The sequence below is a fragment of the Mytilus californianus genome, unplaced genomic scaffold (genome assembly GCF_021869535.1).
Source record: "Mytilus californianus isolate M0D057914Y unplaced genomic scaffold, xbMytCali1.0.p SCAF_2, whole genome shotgun sequence".
In the NCBI taxonomy this organism is placed as follows: domain Eukaryota; kingdom Metazoa; phylum Mollusca; class Bivalvia; order Mytilida; family Mytilidae; genus Mytilus; species Mytilus californianus.
Window position 1 is genome coordinate 34745161 of NW_026262668.1, and position 24624 is coordinate 34769784.

Genomic DNA, 24624 nt, shown 5'->3' on the forward strand with positions numbered 1-24624 from the left:
CCTATAATGTGTCAAATATTTAATTACAATCCAAAATCAGACCTGTATCAAGCTTGAATATTGCGTCCATTTTTGCCCCAACTGTTCAGGGTTGGACCTCTGCGGTTGTATCCTGCTGCGCTTGGCAAAGCAGTTTATTACCATTGTTGGCCAGAAAGCTCTCATACTTGGCAGGATTTTTTGCCATCATGTGTAATTGACCATATTATACCGTCATTTTGAATTGACCATATTTATGGGAGTTAAGGACTTTGTACCACACTGACACCTTTGGAATGCGAACCCACTGAAACTTACTTAGTAGCTTTGGATGTTATCATGTGTTGTTGAATATTATATATTGTCATTTTGATTTTACAATTTTTATGGGAAATATGGTTAAAATTTGTAAATATTATACTTTTGAAGCTATCAACATTGTCAAAAACAAAAAGTAGACAGAAAGAATGTCTAGTTTATCTAAATTTGAATATCTTAGATAGTAAATATTGGTTATTAGATATGATATTACAAAGTCCAGTTTTTATACGACCGCAAAAAAAATTTTGTGGTCGTATATTGGTATGACGTTGGTGCTGGCGTCGTCGTCGTCGTCCGAAGACACATTAGTTTTCGCACTCTAACTTTAGTTTAAGTGAATGGATCTCTATAAAATTTTACCATAAGGTTCAATACCACAAAAGGAAGGTTGGGATTGATTTTGGGGGTTATGGTACCAACAGTTAAGGAATTAGGGGCCAAAAATAAGCATTTTTGTAACTTCCAGACATAACTTGTGTGTTAGTGTATGGATCTCTCTGACATTGTACCACAAGGTTCCATATCACAAAGGGAATGCTTGGATGGATTTTGGGGGTAATTGCCTCAAAATTTTAGGAATTATGGGCTAAAAAAGGGGCAAAAAACAAGCATTTTTCTAGTTTCATGACAATAACTTGTGTGTAAGTCTATGGATCTTTCTGAAATTGTACTACAAGGTTCCATATCACAAAATGAAAGCTGGGATTGAGTTTGGGGTTAATTGCCCAAAACGTTAAGGAATAAGGGGCCAAAAAGGGGCCACAAATAAGCATTTTTCTAGTTTCCAGACAATAACTTGTGTTCAAGTGTATGGATATCTCTGAAATTGTACTGCAAGGTTCCATATCTCAAAGGGAATGTTTGGATTGATTTTGGGGGTAATTGCCTCAAGATTTTAGGAATTCGGGGCAAAAAAGGGGCAAAAAACAAGCATTTTTCTAGTTTCATGACAATAACTTGTGTGTAAGTCTATGGATCTTTCTGAAATTGTACTACAAGGTTCCATATCACAAAGGGAAAACTGGGTTTGAGTTTGGGGGTAATTGCCCAAAACGTTTAAGAATAAGGGGCCAAAAGGGGGCCAAAAATAAGCATTTTTCTAGTTTCCAGATAATAACTTGCGTTCAAGTGTTTGGATCTCTCTGAAATTATACTGCAAGGTACCATACCACAAAGGGAAGGCTGGGATTGATTTTGGGGGTAATTGCCTCAAAATTTTAGAAATTAGGGGGCAAAAAACAAGCATTTTTCTAGTTTCAGGACAATAACTTGTGTGTTAGTGTATGAATCTTTTTGAAATTGTACTACAAGGTTCCATATCACAAAGGGAAAGCTGGGTTTGAGTTTGGGGGTAATTGCCCTAAACGTTTAGGAATTTGGGGCCAAAAAGGGGCCTAAAAACAAGCATTTTTCTAGTTTCCAGACAATAACTTGTGTTCAAGTGTATGGATCTCTCTGAAATTGTATTGCAAGGTACCATACCACAAAGGGAAGGCTGGGATTGAGTTTATGGGTGATGAATCATAAGGGGGTTAAAAAAATTTAGGGGAGGTATTTTTTTTTCATTAAAATTTTCCATTTTAAGTTGGTTATTTCTGATTTATATATAAAAGCAAATTATAATGATATGGTTTGAATAGGTAAATTAAAAAATTTTAAGTTCTTAGACCACATTCATTCTGTGTCAGAAACCTATGCTGTGTCAAATATTTAATCACAATCCAAATTCAGTGCTGTATCAAGCTTGAATGTTGTGTCCATACTTGCCCCAACTGTTCAGGGTTCGACCTCTGCGGTCGTATCAAGCTGCGCCCAGCGGAGCATTTTATTTGGGGCTTAATTTAGGCCTTGCTGATCATATCCTTTTAAAAAAATATGAATAAGTTAAAACTGCATACTTCAAAAAAAACTGTCTGATTTTTTAACTCTTACAATTTTATGTTACAGGAACTAATAAAAAGTACAGAGAAAGGTTCTGAAGAAAAGGAGAGACTTGAAAGAGCTTTAGAAGCAATGATGGTAAAACACTTTCATAAAAATTATTTTTCTAAGATATCATTGCATACTGTGGATCTTTTTTATTTTGTTGGTATATGTGAACTATTATTTTGTTGGTATATGTGAACTATTATTTTGTTGGTATATGTGAATTATTATTTTGTTGATATATGTGAACTATTATTTTGAAATTTAAAGTTCAACGTAGTACATATTTTCTGTAGACTTGTATGCAGACTTTAGTGAAACCACAAAATCAAATATCCACAAAAAATACCATTTCTTCTTATTCCATGAAAGTTAAAACCAATGAAAAATAAATAAATGCACAGAATTTGTATATGAAATAATCACTAGATTGTATGGTATTATTTCTATGAGATATGGGTATGTCAGTAATATCAACTTTAAAAATGTTGGACTTGATGTGCCAATGTATGAAATCTTGCCATAGCTTATACAAGTTGTTTTGTTGTTTTGTTTTTTTTTTTTTGGGGGGGGGGGGAGGAGTTAGGGGGTACAAGTTGTCTAATAAAGTGTTAGATTTGAAAATATGTTTGCAAATGATCAAAACTTTTAATTGTAATTTTGATTATGAACAACTCACTTGAAAATTTGGGGCACTATGTTTAAAAAGAAACTTTGGTGTACAGAATTTATGTCTTTTGAGCACTGTAAATAATATGAACTACAGGCATTTACCATCATCTGAGATTAACAGTTGTGTACTTTTTATAGCAACCTCATTGCTTTATCCAGGTTATATGGCCTTAGAACTTGATTTGTTTTTAATTAAAATTAGAATTCATTGATGAAACTCCGTTTTCACAATAGTATTTTTCTACCTTATTTAGGATGTTGTTGTTGATATAAAAAAAAATACATCGTTTTTATAAGTGTCGTCTTTTTCCATTTCTATCCAAACTAATAAAAAAAATCTATCTCGGTGTTTATATAAAATAAGTAAAAAAAAATCAAAATATATTATCAGAATTTATATTGTATAGCCTAGAAAAAAGACAGAGATTGATTTAAACATGTGGAGTGAACATTCTGTAATACCCTAAACATGTAATAAACTTTACATAATGATGATCCTTTTCACTTTCTGATTTTGATTTGTTTATTATAGGATCTCTCCTTATATGTAAATGAGGTAAAACGTGACAACGAAACTTTACAATTAATACAGGAAATTCAAAACAGGTAAGTTGTTAAATGGCTTTTACTTAAACAAAACAAGAAAAGTGATTGTAACGAGAATATAAGAACATTTATAGAGCCACATTCCTGCAGTTTCTTGAAATGATCATAAAAAAGTATTTTCTATTTTTAGAAGTAATTGTGTATGAATCTATTTCGGTTGTAAATGTTATGTAAAAAATCAGATTTTTTTTCTTGAAATAGTCGTTTTATTAAAGTAAAATGTATTTTACAAATGTTAAGTTGTTTTCATTAATAGCACATTGTAGTTTTTATACGACCGCAAAAAATTTTGCAGTCGTATATTGGTATCACGTCAGCGGCGTCAGCGTGGTCCGAAGACATTTGGTTTCCGGACAATAACTTTAGTATAAGTAAATAGAAATCTATGAAATTTAAACACAAGGTTTTAAAAAATACAAAAGGAAGGTTGGGATTGATTTTGGGGGTTATGGTCCCAACAGTTTAGGAATTGGGGGCCTAAAAGGGGCCCAAATAAGCATTTTTATACGACCGCAAAAAAATTTGGCGGTCGTATATTGGTATGACGTTTTTCTAGTTCCAGACAATAACTTGTGTTCAAGTGTAAGGATCTCTCTGAAATTGTACTGCAAGGTACCATAACACAAAGGGAAGGCTGGGGTTGAGTTTGGGGGTGATGAATCATAAGGGGGTTCAAAAAATGGGGGGGGATATTTTTTTCCCTTTTTTTTTTTCCTTTTTTCCCTTTTTTTTTTCTTTAAAATTTTCCATTTTAAGTTGGTTATTTTTGATTTATATATAAAAGCAAATAATAATGATATGGTTTGATTTCATCAAAAAATTGAAATATTGGGGTTCTTTGATATGCTGAATCTAACCGTGTATTTCGCTTCTAAATTTTTGGTCCCGTTTTCAAATTGGTCTACATTAAGGTTCAAAGGGTCCAAAATTAAAGTTAATTTGATTTTAACAAAAATAGAATTCTTGGGGTTCTTTGATATGCTGAATCTAACCGTGTATGTATTTAGATTTTGGATTTAAAAAATTGTCAATTTTCCAAAGAAAAATCGTGTGTCACAATTGCTAATTCTTTGTATATTGTCTGAAAACAGATTTATAAAGTATTGCGCAAAAGCACAGTGTATTGCACAAGAGCAAGAAATTGAATATAAATTCAAATTATATAACCAATTCTAAGTTCTTTGACTACAGTTATTCTGTGTGTGTCAGAAACCTAATATGTGTCAAATATTTAATTACAATCCAAATTCAGACCTGTATCAAGCGCGAATATTGTGTCCATTTTTGCCCCAACCCTTCAGGGTTGGACCTCTGCGGTCGTATCCAGCTGCGCTTGGCGAAGCAATTTATCTAATTGTTCAAAAACATCTCGAAACTTCTCTCACAATCATATTCAAAAAGATTTTTAAAAGTTATATTTTTTAATAGAAATGTATGTTGAAATGTATGTAATATCAGTTCATTTCTATTTTAGTATTGGTGATCTTCAAATGGTAAGTATTTTAAAAACAGTAGAAATGAATAAAAATGAAAAACTGTACATTAATATATGCTAGATTCATATGAGTAACACTACAGACAAGATCAGTTTCATTTTCATCAGGTATTTAGTCTTAAGAAGGATTTAAGTTTGGGGTTGTAATGAAACCATCCTGTCTTTCGGTGAAAGTTTAGGGTCAAATTTTTTAAACTGTTGATGAATTTAGGTGAAAGTTTACACAAAAAAAGTATATCAAATGAAGATGTGCATGAAGCAAAATGATTTGGTCAGACTTCCTGATGATGAGATCAACTAACAGATTTTATAATACATCATGTAGTATTGACCTTGTTAAGTCGAAAGCTTTTAGATTTTAAAATGATAATCCCGCTCCTAAGGAGGGGTATACTTGTTTCACCTTTGTCCGTCCAATGAAATTTTCTTACATTTTTTCTCAGAAACTACACATTTTATTTTTATACACTTTTGAAAAAAAACTATTAAGATATGATGCATTTGGTGTCAGACCAAAATATACAGGTAAGAGAGTAAATTTGTACAACATTGTTTTGTTTTGTTTTGTTATTCATTTGCACATTGTAATTAATAAGTTAATATAGAATACCACACTGATCTTTCAGTACAATGTGGAATGGATAATTTGTCTTTGAACTTTCTTTCTTTCTGTAACTACCACAGTCATCACTTCTTACTTTATTTGGCTTTTTAACTTTTTTTTATTCGAGCATCACTGATGAGTCTTTTATGAACAGGCGTCTGGCGTAAAAATTTATATTTTTATGAGTTAACTTTTATTTTACTGTAATTTCAGCCTCCTAATACCACATTAAAGGATTATGGGAGGTTACAGAAAGATGGCGAACTGAAAGTAAAAAATCATGTAGATAATAAAACTAGAGTCAGGTTTGTATTTTAAAAATTGGATATACACTGTCAGAAAATAAAAAAATCAGAGACAGATTTATATCTTTATAAGAATAGAATATACTCTGCCAAAAGATAATAAAACTAACAGTCAGATTTATATATTAAGAATAGAATATACACTGCCAAAAGATTATAAAACAAAAGTCAGATTTGTATCATAAGAATAGATTGATTGTTGGTTGATTATGTCCAGTGACAAATATTTCATGCATGTTCAGGACAAGCATAAGACTAGAAGATACACTGCCAAAAGAAATTAAATTCATTTCATTACAATAACCAGCAAAGCATTAGATATCTTCTACTACACTAAAGGTTCATTTTTTTTCCTAATTTGGCCTGCATAATCCTTACTGCTTTCTGGTTAGAATAATTACATGTACATAGCCAGTGGGACTCGATCAGCAACTAATTATGTATTGTACATTTAAAAAACACTTCATATGGTGCCTTCTGGTTGCCTTGTAAAAGATAAATGATACTGTACATGTCTTTATCAATGTGCTCTTTAATTTAAACGTATATCCTTTATTTTTCAGATACATCTTCTTGTTTGACAAAGTTATGTTAATGTGTAAATCACGGGTATGTATTATTTTAAATTAGAGTGTCAGAGTTAACTTTTCCTGAATGTTGTTTACCATAGATTTTCATGATCTTAGCAGTTTTACCTGTTTTGAGAATTAGTTTACAAATTTAGCTCCTACTGGTATTTGTAAAATTGTTGTTACAAATGTTGTTATTTTTTTAAGAAGAAACATTTTTAAGAGTAAAAATTATTAGGAACTGTTTGATTTTAAGCACATTGTTGATTTATATTGTGTTTTAATATTGTTCTTCTGCAGCATATGTTGTGTCGTAATATGTGTGCTATACTATTTTAAAGCAATTTATGCAAACATTTTACATATAAGTTAATCGGATGTTTTTATATCTAGCTTCAGCATCATCAGGTATATGTTTGCAAAAGTTCTCATATGGTCTATTCCATTCTGAACAAACAGGGGTAAAAACAAGAAAGACTATTTTGAAATAGGATTAAGAAATTTCGTCTTGTTCCAATTATATTCAGTTTCAAACATTTTTTGTGAGGAAAATTCTATGTCAAATACTTTAGGCTTACTTTTTTATTGGTTATAAAGTATTCTTGTAATTAGAAGTTCAGTAAGAAATTGTTTGTCACTCTAGACACAAATTAAATAAACTATATTTTTAGTTCTGCACATGAGTGGCCATCACTTATTTAAAAAATATAAGTTTTTAAGTTTTCTAAAATTTTATTTAATTAAAGGTTTGGTCATGAACATATTTTTGTTTCTAAGAACAACAGTAGCAATAATCTTTCCTTCTTACTATATTTTTTTGAATTTTACTCAATACTCCTTAGTTTGGAATGGAATAGTTGTAGGCTAAATCTTAACATGTACATCCATTGGGAAGTTAGTGGCCTATTAAATTTTGAATTTATTTTCTATTGCAGAATAAAGCATATTTCCCATTCAGCTCTCATGCTTTTTTTTTCTTCGAAATAAAACTAACAAAATTCTTATTTCTCAATGCCATTTATCTTTTTTTTTGTATTATTTTACAAGCAGCTATTTTTCTTCTATGAAAAAGATGTCATTTAAGTATATAAAGTTGATTACACTTTTATCATCTTATTTTTATTTTTTTCTGGGAGAGAGGGATGCATTTAACATGTTTAATTTTGATTGGTGTAAAATCTAAATAAATTTGAAGTCATTACATTTCCATTGGATGTTTAAAATAGATTGGTTAAGATTTGTATATCTTTAACATAAGAACACTTCCACTGTTAGTTTCACTTTGAAAATTTGCTGTGATATCACATTCCACTTTCCCTGTCATCAATAGGAGGATCTTACCCTATTCTATTGATAGAAAGTCTATATCTTAAGAGTAGTTTATTCGAGTGTTTCTTGAGAGTAGTTTATTCAGATATATCTTAAGAGTAGTTTATTCGAGTGTATTCCTTGGTATAGTCTTATAGCACTATTTACTATTATAATATATTTTCTTTATACCAGTTTCATCACACAACTCATTATTAATTTTGACATGTCTTTTAGAAGTGTTTCAGTAGTGTTGAAGAATCTGAATGTGTTCTGTAAACTAACTGATTTCAAAAGAATATTTATTTTAGAAATTGCTTGATAAAATGTTTTGGTTGGAATATATAGTTTCATAAATTTAGGTTTTAAACCAGTTAACAAGATATTTTGGCTATTGATCTTCCATCAGGGACATTCCTCCATTCTCTATCTACCGGTATATGGTAGGCAGTTTTTTGTTTCATCGATTTTGCCTGATTAGATGTGGCTTTATGGCTAATTAAATGAGGAATGAACAATTGATTTACTACCAATATTTGTTAAGTAAGTTCCTTCATTTAAATGGAATAATATGCACTATGCATAAGACTGAATTGAATCCCTGGACATGAAATTAAGTGGAGGTGGTTTTTACTAATTATTTAATGGGACAGCTTTTTCATGAAAATCTGGATTTTTAAATTTATTTCCTTTCTTTGACCAGTAAATGAATTAATACTATGTGGAACCATAAGAAATAAAAGGAAAATTGTTTAAAAAAAATCAGTTGGTTTATAGAAAGATATTCATGTATTCATTTTATTGACCACTCAGAATGCAGCATTTCATCATGTGATCATATTTATCACCAATCATATCATTAATTCATGTTTCTTTTTTGCATCATAGACAGTGGATAAGTTTTTCTCGGTAAGACACATAAACAAAGGAATGTTGGACACTGCGTTGTACAAGCTTATTTGTATTCCTCATATCTTCCATTTTGTGCCTTTCATTTTATGTTACTTCATTCTTGCATTTGATTTGGTTACACTGGTCTCTGCATTCATAGCAGTGACTAGAACATTGATAATTCAAACAAGCATAATACATATATTGTTATATTCGTTAAAAAAACTTCAGGCCTGAAATAAAATATTGTTTGTTTACCCAAATCCAACTTCAACTTTTCTATTTTCTTATCATAGGAATGTAATATTTATGAATATTATGCCTAAGAAAAAGTTGAGTTTTCTTTACTGATCATATATTTTATCATTAAGTTTTCTCTTTCTATTATTATCTCATTGTCACTAAAACAAAGAAAATATGGATAGGTTTCAAATGACGTAATTTGAGTTTGAGTTATTTCCCTTGGCCGCCATTGTGAAGGGATGAACAGTTGATTTTCTTATTTGACTAACCAAATTGAAACAATTAAGCCACGCTAAAAGAAATAAAAATGGTACAGAAAGACCAAAAAAAGTCCAGGGCTCAGTATAACAAGTTGAATTTGGCTGATTTATGAAGTAATTTGGGCGCTTAGACAGAAGGGATGAAACTTTTCCTTATAAAGTGTCAATAAAAACTTATCTATTTAATTGAGTTTTGATTAATGAATATTTATGAGATGATCACTTTGGTCAGAAAAATCCATCACATCAGAAATATTGCCAGTTTTTAAAGTTACACAAATCATTCATTGCAAGCACACTAGTGAATACTTGTTTATCTCATACTTTACATTTATGTATTTTTGTTTCTGTGTGTTGACTAAAACATGGACGAGAGCATATTGTGAAATTACAAATTACTTACAGTGTGACGAGGAAAAAAACACATGTCACAAACTTTACCAAGTCCAAATGGGTAAATTATATTATGTTGCCTATGCTACCAATATTTACATGAGGAGAGAATTGCAAAAGAGCAAAAATAAGATTATATATAAGGACAAATTTACTTAACTTTTAAGTCCAACATGTGTACCAGAAATTATCATTCATTACTGCTCTTAGACTTGGTACACATGCCTATCTACATGTTCTACATGTTCATTTGCCAATGCAATTGCTATAAGAGTGACAACATATTATTTTTGTAAGATGAAAATGATCTCTGATGTAAGATTTGACAACAGGTATAAGTTAAATTTTACTGTTCAATGCTGAAATAGGTACCGTATGACACGTCCCCCTTCTAAATTATCAAAAAAAAAGTATTGGTACAATATTTTTATATCTCTTATAGCAGTTCAATTGAAATAAAGATAATGACACTTTGAAAGATTCTTGTAGCAAGTCTAATGCTTCTCTAAAAGCTTGTAATCTTACAGTATGCTCTGACTTCTAATACATTGGTCGGCCGTACTTGCTTGACAAAGGATGATAATAGATACAGTTGTTAGGGACATATATTTATGAGGTGTTAGATGTACTGAATGTCATATATGTAGCTTTCTCCTTCAGGGCTTTGGGTTATATACTATCATCCTCCCTAATTCTTTGTTTATGCCAATTTTATTATCTGTGGAAATCTTTTCAAAAATTTTGAGCAAATTTGTTTTTATATCAATTCAATTCAAATCTTTATTGTCATTACACTATACATTTATGCAATAAGTTATTTCTCTGTGGTAACTTTTTTAAGAACCTTATTGTAATTTTTTTTTTTAAATAGGAAATACAAAAACAAAGTCTAGAGTTTGTGTTCAACATTTTTTTATTTTTATTTAGTATAAATTATTTAGAAATTGATGCATCTTTAGCTAGATTACTTTTAGGTTTATAGATTTGCAGAAGATATGCACGTTTTACAAGTACAAAACCACTATTTTATAGCAAGATGTTAAATGAAAGCTTAGATATAATATTTTTCATAAGGAAAATTAAAGCTTTGCAATGAAGTCATATCAGTTAAGTAAACTACTTTGAAACTCAATTTTAAGCAGTTGGAAAACATCAGAATTAAAATAAGTAATGAGGTAAAGATTAACTTAGAATATTTCTTACCATGTTTTACAGGATAATACTGTGGATTCATTATTATTCGTGGATTTCGTGGGTATAGGTTAACCACAAATTTAAATGTTCTACGAAGAAAAAATATTTAGACTTGTAATGGAGACTTTCAATTCAAATATCCACGAGTTTTCCTCAATCCACGAAAATTGGTATCCACAAAATAAATGAATCCACAGTACCATATTTTCTTAAACAGATGACCCACTTTTCTCTTCGTTGTTTGCATAGAGGCTCAATGTTTGCTTTATGTGTCTACACAATTTAATTTCCCCCTTCACACTCTTAGGTTGCTTCATTTCAGTTCATGCAGTGGTATGTTTTAAACAGACACCTGTTTACTGGCACATTACTAAAATAAGACAACATAGAACTATGCATTTTTTTCTGCTATGACAGCTATTTTTGATTTCAGGAAAAAATAGAAATTTGTGAAATTCTATGTATATCAGCTGTGTATAATGTTCACTAAATTAAAGGTATTCATTTGCAGTGTACTTATTTTGTTATTTTCATAGTACCAACTTAATTTTTTTTTTAAATGTACCCTTTTTACAGTTTTGATAACAAAGAATCAAATTTACAAGATAATATAACTTATCATTACAATAAAAATTTGTAAGGGTTCCGCAACCCAGTGTCTCGCCTACTTTTGCTGTTAATCGCAGGTACAACAAAAATGAGATGAGGAAAAAATTTAATAAAAATATTCCTCTCGATAAATTTTTTTATTGTAAGAACCTTCTGTCCAAGTTTGGTAAAAATCCAGGATAGTTTATGAATCTAAAACTGTAAATTCAGAAATTATTGCTATGTTTTTATTATTGCGAAAAATGCGACAGGGTTATAATCGCAATAATTTAAACTCGCATTTTGAAATATTTTATATGAATTAAACAGGATTTTTCTCAATATCGCAAAAATTAAAATCGCAATAATAAATGCACGCAATAATTTCTGAATTTACAGTAAATGTTTTAAAAAATTTAACTGCAGAGTGTATGTAATGTTAACTCGAAGAAAAACTAAGTCCAATTATAAGTAAAATACAGAAAAACAGGATTTTTTTTTTTTTTTTTATATTTACTTCTGGATACTATCTTATGATCATAAACAAGCTTCTGTCCAAGTTTGGTAGAAATCCAGGATAGTTTGAGAAAGTTATTAAAATTTTAAAAACTTTAACCACAGAGTGAATGTAATGTTTCCTGGCAGAAAAGCTAAGTCCATTTATAAGTAAAATACAGAAAACAGGAATTTTTTTTTACAAAATTTACTTCTGGATACTATCTTATGATCATAAACAAGCTTCTTTCCAAGTTTGGTAGAAATCCAGGATAGTTTAAGAAAGTTATTAAAATTTCAAAAACTTTAACCACAGAGTGAATATTTGTTGACGACACCAACAACGACGACGCTGACAGAATGTAGGATCGCTATGTCTCACTTTTTCAACAAAAGTCAAAGGCTCGACAAAAACCTATAAATAGTCAAGGAGATATCTACAGCACTTTATACTTGTGTGAAATAAGTTTTCATGCAAAATTTAAATTACCTCCTTGTCCCTATATTTAGAACTTTGATTCATTTTATATAATAAGCCAAACAAATATTAGTTCTAAAGAAAATCAGTATGAAGGGTAATTCAGTGTCACAGTGTGATAATCATGAAATTTTATTGTTTGGACCAAGAGTTTTGCAATTATGTAGCCAACACTCTTGATTAGGCACACAAAAAATCACTTGTATGATTATTTAACTGTATAATAAGTTTTAATTAAGTTGGCATACACTTCTTTAAAAAGTTCACCAGTGAAATAACATTTTAATGATAGCTATTCAAATCCCTTTTTCCTATTTGGTAAATAAGGAATTGATTTTTAAGAAATTGAAGTTTTAATTCAAGGATTACAATATTTTACATTTTTCTGTATTCTAATGACATATTTTTTTGATGATCACTTTACGTTTTACATTGTTTATTGACATAGTTTTTTTTTTTTTTGTAATAGGGTGAAACATATAATTTTAAAGAAGCCATTATATTAGCAGCATTTAGAGTAGAAGATTTGCCATCTCTTAAAGAAGGACAGAAAAAAGGAAATGTAAGTCCTGTCGTTTCACATGATATTTAAATAGTGTAGAAAAGCAGGTAAAAATAGAAATAAAAGTAGACCTTTTAATGCTACTTACAATTCAAGATGGTTGTTGGTTAATGGTCTTCATGAAAACTATGCATGAGTTCCAAAGGGTAAGCGATAAATTAGTCCTGGTAAAAAATGTGTCTGAGTGGACACAAATTACTAGTATAAAAGTCTATGGTTACATAGTTTACTTATATTGTTAAGCAGATGTCAGATATAAAAAAATCCAAACATATTATACATTCCTAAGTAAAAATGTCTATGTTCTCAGATCTAGGAAATTTCATTGTTCTGAAAGAAAATCATGTGCTCCAAAAGAGAATGCAGTTCCTACTCCATAAGAAGCTTCCAGATGCTGGATATTAGATTTCTTTTGTCAAATGATATACCATGGTGATAAGACAAAGTAATGATACTTTAAATGGAATTTTATCTTTGTCTTTTACTTTCAGTGGAACAGTGGCTTTATCCTTGCAAAGAAAGATGAAATGATAGCTTATACTTTTTATGCCAAAACAGATGATATGAGAATAAAGTGGATAGAGGCAATAAAATTATCTTTGTAAGTTTTTCTTTCCCTTCAGTTTGTCTTGCTATTGAAATGAAAAAAAATATGATCCCTTTGGGTGGTATTGTCACGCAATAGAAGTTCCTTCATAATATAAGTTCCAAAAGGAAGAAATATTCTGGAATATTATTTCCACAGGAATAAATATTACAGTATATGTTCCTAACGGAATAAATGGTATAGAATATTTGTTCCAACAGGAATATGTATTATGACATTGTTTATAACAAAGTTTCCAGTGGAACTTCTGTAAGGCGGAAAAAATATACGTTAACAGTATGAAAACTGATATGAATTTGTGCATCCAATGTACATATACAATACAGTGTAAGGAATATGATATCATATTTGATATGAATATAATTGTAAAGCTCTACAAGACAAAAATTTGGCTTGAATTTTTTTTTACCTTTCTCATTTTCATACCAAACATAAAATCTTATTAATGTCAAAGTCATTGTACAAACATTGTTTTCGTCCTACAATCTTGATATATACTTTAATTTGTGAAAAGTTGAGAAATTGGAATTTTGATAGGTATTTTTCGGTTTTCTCTTTTCTTTTAGAGAATATGGTGTAAAAGTCCACCCAACATAGTTTTAGACAAAATAAAACAAACAAAATGTAGCCTATTGATTTATGTAGGGTTGTGTGAACATATCAACCATTTCAGAAAAATTGATTGTTGGAATAATTTATAGCATCCAACTCATATTCTACAGGTACTTTTAGAATTCATTCCAATAAAGGTTTATGAAAATTCCATTCCAACAAAAGTTTGTGCTCCATAGTTTCTTCTTCAAAATAGATACAGTAAGCACAGTGTGTGAATATTTTTGTAAGTGATCAAGGAATGAGCGTTTCATTTGACGTTTCTGTTTATTTCAGAGATAATACCCAGCCTCCTGCCCCTGCTGGTGCTAATTATAAAATGAATACATTTGATACTCCAACAGAATGTTATGCCTGTGGTAAATTATTGAGGTAAGTTATTGGTTGTTAGCAATACATTGTTATCTTTATTTCAAAGTGAAAATTAAATAATCAGATAAAAATTTCATAATTTGATAATCTTATTTTTATGATGGTGTCTTCCGTCCATTGCACAGTTTAGGCTAATTTTTAAATGTAAAGATTAAGCTGTGTACAAGACATTTGAATAATATATTCAATAGTTTTTATACGACCGCAAAAATTGAAAATTTTTTGGTCGTATATTGGTATGACGTTGGCGTCGTCGTCGTCGTCGTCGTTGTCGTCGTCCGGCGTCGTCCGAAGACACATTGGTTTTCGCACTCTAACTTTAGTTTAAGTGAATGGATCTCCATGAAATTTTACCATAAGGTTCAATACCACGAAAGGAAGGTTGGGATTGATTTTGGGGGTTATGGTACCAACAGTTAAGGAATTAGGGGCCAAAAAGGGGCCAAAAATAAGCATTTTTGTAACTTCCAGACAATAACTTGTGTGTAAGTGTATGGATCTCTCTGACATTGTACCACAAGGTTCCATATCACAAAGGGAAGGCTGTAATTGATTTTGGGGGTAATTGCCTCAAAATTTTAGGAATTAGGGGCCAAAAAAGGGGCAAAAAACAAGCATTTTTCTAGTTTCATGACAATAACTTGTGTGTAAGTGTTTGGATATTTCTGAAATTGTACTACAAGGTTCCATATCACAAAGGGAAAGCTGGAATTGAGTTTGGGGGTAATTGCCTGAAACGTTTAGGAATTGGGGGCCAAAAAGGGGCCAAAAATAAGCATTTTTCTAGTTTCCAGACAATAACTTGTGTTCAAGTGTATGGATCTCTCTGAAATTGTACTGCAAGGTACCATACCACAAAGGGAAGGCTGGGATTGAGTTTGGGGGTGATGAATCATAAGGGGGTTCAAAAAATTTGGGGGGGGGGGGGGGATTTTTTTTTTTTCTTTTTTTTTCTTTTTTTCCTTTTTTTTTTTCTTTTAAAATTTTCCATTTTAAGTTGGTTATTTCTGATTAATATTTAAAAGCAAATAAAAATGATATGGTAGGAGATACACACCAAACAGGATGTGTAAATTATTATATAATAAGTATTGTGCAATAGCAAGAAATTTTCAATTGCACAGTATTGCACAATTGCAAGAAATCTTCAATTGCACAGTATTGCGCAATAGCAAGAAATCTTCAATTGCACAGTATTGCGCAATAGCAAGAAATATCCAATAGCACAATATTGCGCAATAGCAAGAAATTGTCAATTGTACAGTATTGCACAATAGCAAGAAATATTCAATTGCACAGTATTGTGCAAAAGAAGATACTTCGTATAAATTGCTTATTTCTTGATCAATTTCAATGGGGTTTTATTCTTGAATTCTTGGGGTTCTTTAATATGCTGAATCTAACCGTGTATTAAGTTTTTGGATTTTGGGCCCCGTTTTTAAATTGGTCCACATTGAGGTCCAAAGGGTCCAAAATTAAACTTTGTTTGATTTCATCAAAAATTGAATTATTGGGGTTCTTTGATATGCCGAATCTAACCGTGTATTTAGATTCTTAATTTTTGGTTCCGTTTTCAAATTGGTCTACATTAAGGTCAAAAGGGTCCAAAATTAAACTTAGTTTGATTTTAACAAAAATTGAATTTATAGGGTTCTTTGATATGCTGAATCTAAACATGTATTTAGATTTTTGATTATGGGCCCAGTTTTCAAGTTGGTCCAAATCAGGGTCCAAAATTAAACTTTGTTTCATTTCAACAAAAATTGAATATATGGGGTTCTTTGATATGCTGAATCTAACCATGTATTTAGATTTTTGATTTTTAGGCCCCGTTATCAACTTTGTCCACATTGAGGTCAAAAGGGTCCAAAATTAAACTTTGTTTGATTTCATCAAAAATTGAATTCTTGGGGTTCTTTGATATGCTGAATCTAACCATGTAATTAGATTTTTTATTTGTGGACCCGCTATCAAATTGGTTCATATTGAGGTCAAAAGGGTCCAAAATTAAACTTTGTTTGATTTCATCAAAAATTGAATTATTGGGGTTCTTTGATATGCCAAATCTAACCGTGTATTTAGATTTTTAATTTTGGGTCCCGTTTTTAAATTGGTCTACATTAAGGTCCAAAGGGTCCAAAATTAAACTTAGTTTGATTTTAACAAAAATTGAATTCTTGGGGTTCTTTGATATGCTGAATCTAAACATGTGTTTAGAATTTTGATTATGGGCCCAGTTTTCAAGTTGGTCCAAGTTGGGGTCCAAAATTAAACTTTGTTTGATTTTTACAAAAATTGAATATATGGGGTTCATTGATATGCTGAATCTAAGCATGTATTTAGATTTTAGATTTTTGGCCCAGTTTTCAAGTTGGTCCAAATTGGGGTCCAAAATTAAACTTTGTTTGATTTCAACAAAAATTGAATATATGGGGTTCTTTGATATGCTGAATCTTACCATTTATTTAGATTTTTTATTTTGTAGGCCCGCTATCAAATTGGTTCATATTGTGGTCAAAAGGGTCCAAAATTAAACTTTGTTTGATTTCATCAAAAATTGAATTATTGGGGTTCTTTGATATGCCAAATGTAACCGTGTTTTTAGATTTTTAATTTTGGGTCCCGTTTTTTAAATTGGTCTACATTAAGGTCCAAAGGGTCCAAAATTAAACTTAGTTTGATTTTAACAAAAATTGAATTCTTGGGGTTTTTTGATATGCTGAATCTAAACATGTGTTTAGATTTTTGATTATGGGCCCAGTTTTCAAGTTTGTCCAAGTTGGGGTCCAAAATTAAACTTTGTTTGATTTTAACAAAAATTGAATATATGGGGTTCTTTGATATGCTGAATCTAACCATGTATTTTGATTTTGGACATTGGACCATAATAGGTAAATTAAAAAAATTCAAGTTCTTAGACCACATTCTTTCTGTGTCAGAAACCTATGCTGTGTCAAATATTTAATAACAATCCAAATTCAGAGCTGTATCAAGCTTGAATGTTGTGTCCATACTTGCCCCAACTGTTCAGGGTTCGACCTCTGCGGTCGTATCAAGCTGCGCCCCAGCGAAGCATTTTATTATATTTTGCAAGGTTATGATATTTTACCAGAAAACATTACTAAGGCATTGGTCAAACAGAACAGTTTGTATCTATAGTCTTATATTCAAACCACATAGTGTGCAATAATCCCACATACAGTGTTATAATGCTAGAAAAAAATGATGATGCTGTATGATTGTTGTCATGATGAAATTAGAAAAAATTTGCCATACAATTCAAGGGTACACACACAAAAGTTAAAATTATTCCTCTTAGAATACTATTTCACTCTGCAAACTCAAGCAGCTTGTTGACAGGTATAAGAATCAAAAAGTGTTGCAGTTTATTGATCAATAATGGTGCAGAAACCCTATAATATAGAATATGAAAAAGTATTAGAATTTCTCTAAATCTGAGCAGATTTATACTTTCTATAAACAGTTAATTATTTATTGATCTCAGTTCTTCATTGGCAAAATTCAATGATGACCTCAAATTTCTTTTGTTTTCCTCTGAATTTGCTATTGTGATGTCACCAAAAAATGTGACAATGCCCAATGACTTCACATTAAGGACACATCTTTTTGCAGATCATAGAAAAAGAAAGATAAAGTTTGCATACATATCACCTAAAAAATCATCAGGGAAACAGATTGCACCACTGAATCATGTGTAATATGCCTCACTTTTTTAACTGTCATGACTAGAGAATATTGTATCACATTTGATGCAGTGGTATAGTCTGTTTGACTTCTATAACAATGACATGTATAGTGTCCTTTGATATTTAAATGAGTAAAGTCACATGGTACAATAAAACAGGTTTAAAGCACATGTCTAATGTTTTTGTTTTGAATGGAAGGCTGTTACACTATTCATACTTACTCCATCAAGTATTTTATATAAAAAAAATTAGAAGTAACATAGAGACCTAATGGGTAACTTTTTTGATTTTTGGCCCAAAATTATGATATTCATAGTCAGAGTTCGTATATATCATACATTAACATACATGAAGAAAAAAAATGTTTATTTGTAAAAATGAATTTTTTAAGAATTATTTTTTGAAGATTTATAGAAGTCTATATTTCTGCTGTATATGTTTTGTTCATTTCTTTAATGGAACTTTGCCTTTTCTTCTTGTATATTTCAGAGGTGTATTCTTCCAAGGGTATTTGTGTGAAGGTAAGTAGGTAATATAACTAGCAGTGGAAATGATGATCAATAATAAAGCTATAAAACTAGAGTGACTGATTTGATCGATTACTGCTTATATCTACGAATATCTAGGGTAATAGGATAAATATGATTGATTGATTGATTAATTAATATCTGTGCAAAAAAGGCCATATTGCGACAAATACCCATTCACATATGTGAAAGTTCAACTTATAGAGTAAGGATAAAAAACTGTAGGTTAATATATATGGTCTTCAAGAATGAGCATAAACTAAAAAATATATAGGGAGGTTTTGATATATATTATGAGCGAAGCCACATATTTTTTGAACAATATAGAATAAGGGAATATTTTTTAGACTTTATACTTGACAATGATGAGTAATTTTAACAAGTGAGCACTTTTCAGATCTGTCAGACATCAACTTCCGTTTTGCCGATACTTTGAATTTTTAGCTCACCGTTCCAAAGGAACTGTGAGCTTGAGCCATCACTTGGCGTCCGTTGTCTTCGTCTGTCTGGTGTAAACTATTTCAAACATCTTCTCCTCTGAAACTACTGAACCAATTCCAACCAAACTTAAGCTGAATGATTCTTAGGGTATCTAGAATAAAGTTTGTGTTTTATTTTCTGTTTCGTCAAAAAACATGGCCACCATGGCTAAAAATAGAAACATAGGGGTAAAATGCAGTTTTTGGCTTATATCTCAAAAACCAAAGCAGTTAGAGCAAATCTGACACGGGGTTTAAGTATTCATAAGGTAAAGTACTATCAGCTTTCAAATTTTCAGATGAATTTAATAACCCATTGTTGGGTTGCTGCTATTAAATTGGTAATTTTAAGGAAATTTTGCAGTTTTTGATTATTATCTTGAATAGTAATAATGATAAAGATAAACTGTAAACAGCAAATATGTTCAGCAAAGTATGATCTACAAATAAGTTTATATGACCAAAATTGTCAATTGACCCCTTAAAGAGTGATTGCCCTTTAAGGACAATTTTACACAATTTGTTTATCATGTTTTCCAACTTTAAAAAATCTCCTCTGAAACCATTGAACCAATTCCAACTAAACTTAAGCTGAATGGTCCTTAGGGTATCTAAAATAAAGTTTGTGTTTTATTTTCTATTTCGTCAAAAAACATGGCCACCATGGCTTAAAATATAACATAGGGGTAAAATGCAGTTTTTGGCTTATATCTAAAAAACCAAAGGAGTTAGAACAAATCTGACAGGGGTAAAAGTGTTCATTAGGTGAAGTTCTATCAGCCCTGAAATTTTCAGATGAATCTAATAACCCATTGTTGGGTTGCTGCCACTAAATTGGTAATTTTAAGGAAATTTTGCAGTTTTTGGTTATTATCTTGAATAGTGTTAATGATAAAGATAAACTATAAACAGCAAATACGTTCAGCAAAGTAAGATCTATAAATAAGTTTATATGACCAAAATTGTCAATTGACCCCTTAAGGAGTATTGCCCTTTGAGGACAATTTTACACAATTTTTCTATCATGTTTTCTAACTTTAAAAAATCTTCTTCTCTGAAACAACTGAACCAATTCCAACCAAACTTAAGCTGAATGATCCTTAGGGTATCTGGAATAAAGTTTGTGTTTTATTTTCTGTTTCGTCAAAAAACATGGCCGCCATGGCTAAAATTAGAACATAGGGGTAAAATGCAGTTTTTGGCTAATATATCTCAAATTTTTGAGCAATTAGAGCAAATCTGATGAGAGGTTGAAATGTTCATTCAGCCATGAAATTTTCAGACAAATCTAACTGTCCATTGTTGGGTTGCTGCCACTAAATTGGTAATTTTAAGGAATTTTGCAGTATTTGGTTATTATCTTGAATATTATTAATGATAAAGATAAACTGTGAACAGCAAAAATTTTCAGCAAAGTAAGATCTACAAATTAGTTAATACATTTGTATGACCAAAATTGTCAAATGTGTGCTTAAGGAGTTATTGCCCTTTAAAGACAATTTTTCTCAATTTGTTCATCTAGTTTGCTTACTTTAAAAAATCTTCTCCTTTGAAACTGATGAATCAATTTCAGCCAAACTTGGGCTGAATGAGTTTCAGAGTATCTAGTGTAAATTTTGTATTTTATTTTCTTGTACGTCAAGAAACATAGCCACTATGGCTAAAATGGAACATAGGGGTAAAATGTTTTTCTTTGCTTTTGAAGAAAATATGACAGATACAAAGAACATCTCAATGGAATTTTTAAGCCACTCATTAATATATATTAAAAAGCAAAAATGATCATTGATGAAAGATTTAAGCAAAAAATTACAGGTGAGCGATTCAGGCTCTTGAGAGCCTCTTGTTTAATATGTTGAATCATCTTGCAATTTTTCATCAAACTTTTCTCAAGTACTACCGAATAGAATGACTTTGGATTTGGTTAGGAGCTCACTGATGAGTTGTAAGGTGTGTAAGCCTTTTTGATTTGTTGGATACCTACTTCCTGTTTTTCTATACTTTGAATTATGGGTAGGGGTATGTTTAGCATGACAACATACATTCTTGCTTAAAGTTGATAATTGGTGGGTGGGTGTGTTTGTTTATTTGTTTTCATCTCTTTTTATTTCAATATGTTCATGTAGTGAAGATATTTTTTTAGTTTGAAATATAAAAAAACAACTTTACATGATTTTTTTTCATTTTCACAATAATATTTATACCAGTCTTATGACAAATGAGGCTGATGACTGGTTATATTTGCAACTTACTCTGCATGAACAAAACAAATTTACCATATTTTTCAGACAATAAGCAGTGTGTACATAAAGAATGTATAGGGAAGTCCCCAACACAGAACAAGGGAGGTAAGTAGATGTTAGACTTTAGGGAAATTTAAAGTAGAAGGAAACCCAATCATCATGTTATTATTTACAGAATCTATTACTCACTAAAAAGGGAATAACAAATATCTCCAGATGAAAGGAATGATAGAAGGGTATTTATTTGGAATACTTAAATAAATCCTTTTAAATTTCCCACATCAAAGCCAGCTGATATAATTCTCATACTAGTCACGTCACTACTACTATTCCAGTTCTATTCAGCCTGAAATTAAACAGAACTCGCATTTCAACATGTCGAACAAAGAAAACATTCAAATTTTCTTAGCAAGAGAATCTGATAAATAAAGGTTTACTTAGAACATCGAACCAAAATATAAGGAAGATAAAATTAGTATGTGGCACTTCTGTAACGGAGACAGCACAACAGTCATCGTCTAATAGTGTCATAATTTTTGAAGATGATGATTTGTAGAAATTGTCAGTAAATGTTGACAACCAAAGAATGATTCAGTTGCAGACAAAAATTTTGTCCACCAAATTTAAACAATCATTAATGTATAATAACAGAAATTTAAAGTCAGGAAAATCTTTAGTCAAACTACAAGGTTATGGAAACATGAAAATCCGACATAAGCTTGATGAAGAAAAGTACTCTTTTTATGCTCTTTGAGATCCAAAAGTTCTTGAAAATGTTGAGACCCATGAAAAGGCAGTAAGTTCAAAATTGATAAGTTTTCTTTGTAAGTACAACTACCCTATGCCATATATATTAAGAGAAGAAACACTTACACTATTTTTTGCAGACATTTTATTTTGGGTTTCTTTCTCCTTTAAAATGCAATGCAGGCATGACCGTGGAAGGAAAAAAACTAATAAACAGGTTAATATATAATTAAGTTTGAAGCATCAGCATGATAATGTTAATATTTGGTGGTAATTTGGTTTAAGAATCCATTTTTTACTAGTGACTAAAAAAAACATAATTTTTTTACAAAAATTTTCTTGGTACAAATATTGATTAAAACACAACAGAATTTTTTATGAATATGTTTTTATACGACTGCAAAAAAATTTTTGTGGTCGTATATTGGTATGACGTTGGTGTCGTCGTCGTCGTCATCCGAAGACACATTAGTTTTCGCACTCTAACTTTAGTTTAAGTGAATGGATCTCAATGAAATTTTTCCATAAGGTTCAATACCACAAAAGGAAGGTGGGGATTGATTTTGGGGGTTATGGTACCCACAGTTAAGGAATTAGGGGCCTAAAATAAGCATTTTTGTAACTTCCAGACATAACTTGTGTGTAAGTGTATGGATCTCTCTGACATTGTACCACAAGGTTCCATATCACAAAGGGAATGCTGGGATTGATTTTGGGGGTAATTGCCTCTAAATTTTAGGAATTAGGGGCCAAAAAGGGGCAAAAAACAAGCATTTTTCTAGTTTCATGACAATAACTTGTGTGTAAGTGTATGGATCTCTCTGACATTGTATCACAAGGTTCCATATCACAAAGGGAATGCTGGGATTGATTTTGGGGGTAATAGCCTCCAAATTTTAGGAATTAGGGGCCTAAAAGGGCCAAAAAACAAGCATTTTTCTAGTTTCATGACAATAACTTGTGTGTAAGTGTATGGATCTTTATGAAATTGTACTACAAGGTACAATATCACAAAGGGAAAGCTATAATTGAGTTTGGGGGTAATTGCCCTAAAAGTTTAGGAATAAGGGGCCAAAAAGGGGCCAAAAATAAGCATTTTTCTAGTTTCCAGACAATAACTTGTGTTCACATGTATGGATCTCTCTGAAATTGTACTGCAAGGTACCTTACCACAAAGGGAAGGCCGGGATTGATTTTGGGGGTAATTCCCTCAAAATTTTAGTAATTAGGGGCCATAAAAGGGCCAAAAAACAAGCATTTTTCTAGTTTCAGGACAATAACTTGTGTGTAAGTGTATGGATCTTTATGAAATTGTACTACAAGGTTCCATATCACAAAGGGAAAGCTGGGTTTGAGTTTGGGGGTAATTGCCCTAAACGTTTAGGAATTTGGGGCCAAAAAACAAGCATTTTTCTAGTTTCCAGACAATAACTTGTGTTCAAGTGTATGGATCTCTCTGAAATTGTACTGCAAGGTACCATACCACAAAGGGAAAACTGGGATTGAATTTGGGGGTGATGAATCATAAGGGGGTTCAAAAAATTTGGGGGGGGGGGGTAAGTTCTTAGACCACATTCATTCTGTGTCAGAAACCTATGCTGTGTCAAATATTTAATTACAATCCAAATTCAGTGCTGTATCAAGCTTGAATGTTGTGTCCATACTTGCCCCAACTGTTCAGGGTTCGACCTCTGCAGTCGTATCAAGCTGCGCCCCAGCGGAGCATTTTATTTGAAAGGATAGCATTAATATCAAACATCAGTAGTAATAAAAAAAAATGATGATTCTGATGAAAAGGTGTTAAATTTTATTATTTCTATTACATGCATAAAGGTAATTCCTTATATCTTATTCATTTACAATCTGGTGGATAGTTGTCTCATTAGCAATCATACCACGTCTCCTTGTTTTTATATACATATGAATTATAATGTTTCTTTGTTAACAAAAATTTCAGGGCATCATAGTGAGTAAAAATCCCAAACTTTTAGTGCTTATGTTCACAAATATTAACACAAATATATAATGATATTAACAAAAAATATATTTACTGTAAATTTTAGGTTAACTTTAATGGATACCAGTGATCGAACATTTATGCCAAATTTAACTGATATTGATATGAATGAAACAGTTTTGTTAGTTTCAATGACCATCATGTACTTTTCTCTTTTGAATTGTTTAACATTTGTCACTTCATGGCCTTTTATAGCTTACTATGCAGTATGGGTTTTGCTCATTGTTGAAGGCCGTATGATGACTTATAGTTGTTTACTTCTACATCATTTGGTCTCTGGTTGAGTGTTGTCTCATTGGCAATCCTTCCACCATGATTGTATAAACAATAGATTAAGTACTTTGAGCTTGCTTTCAGCGTGTTGCATATATTTCGTTGCTTCATGGTACCTGGTTTCATCTTTGTACATTTGTAACCATATATT

The 24624-nt window shown here is 31.0% G+C and overlaps 1 protein-coding gene and 1 long non-coding RNA gene across 6 annotated transcripts in view; one reads left to right on the top strand and one right to left on the bottom strand.

The window, feature by feature from the left end:
• Nucleotides 1-24624, top strand: part of LOC127729746 (proto-oncogene vav-like) — a 69233-nt gene that overhangs the window by 21193 nt on the left and 23416 nt on the right. For 3 of the 5 annotated variants that reach the window (XM_052237616.1, XM_052237615.1, XM_052237619.1), the window contains exons 10-20: nucleotides 2248-2319; nucleotides 3431-3504; nucleotides 4979-4997; nucleotides 5817-5908; nucleotides 6472-6517; nucleotides 8674-8694; nucleotides 12797-12889; nucleotides 13381-13490; nucleotides 14385-14480; nucleotides 18677-18708; nucleotides 21482-21541. In XM_052237616.1, coding sequence (XP_052093576.1) covers nucleotides 2248-2319; nucleotides 3431-3504; nucleotides 4979-4997; nucleotides 5817-5908; nucleotides 6472-6517; nucleotides 8674-8694; nucleotides 12797-12889; nucleotides 13381-13490; nucleotides 14385-14480; nucleotides 18677-18708; nucleotides 21482-21541 — 715 coding nt within the window. Of the gene's footprint in view, nucleotides 1-2247; nucleotides 2320-3430; nucleotides 3505-4978; nucleotides 4998-5816; nucleotides 5909-6471; nucleotides 6518-6870; nucleotides 6886-8673; nucleotides 8695-12796; nucleotides 12890-13380; nucleotides 13491-14384; nucleotides 14481-18676; nucleotides 18709-21481; nucleotides 21542-24624 lie in introns of all 5 variants that reach the window. The other 2 variants (XM_052237617.1, XM_052237618.1) reach the window with 2 other exon arrangements.
• Nucleotides 16087-24144, bottom strand: LOC127729767 (uncharacterized). Its single transcript, XR_007994825.1, has 2 exons — nucleotides 23873-24144; nucleotides 16087-17519 (listed from the first exon to the last, which is right to left on the bottom strand). It is a non-coding gene; the product is annotated as an uncharacterized LOC127729767 (long non-coding RNA).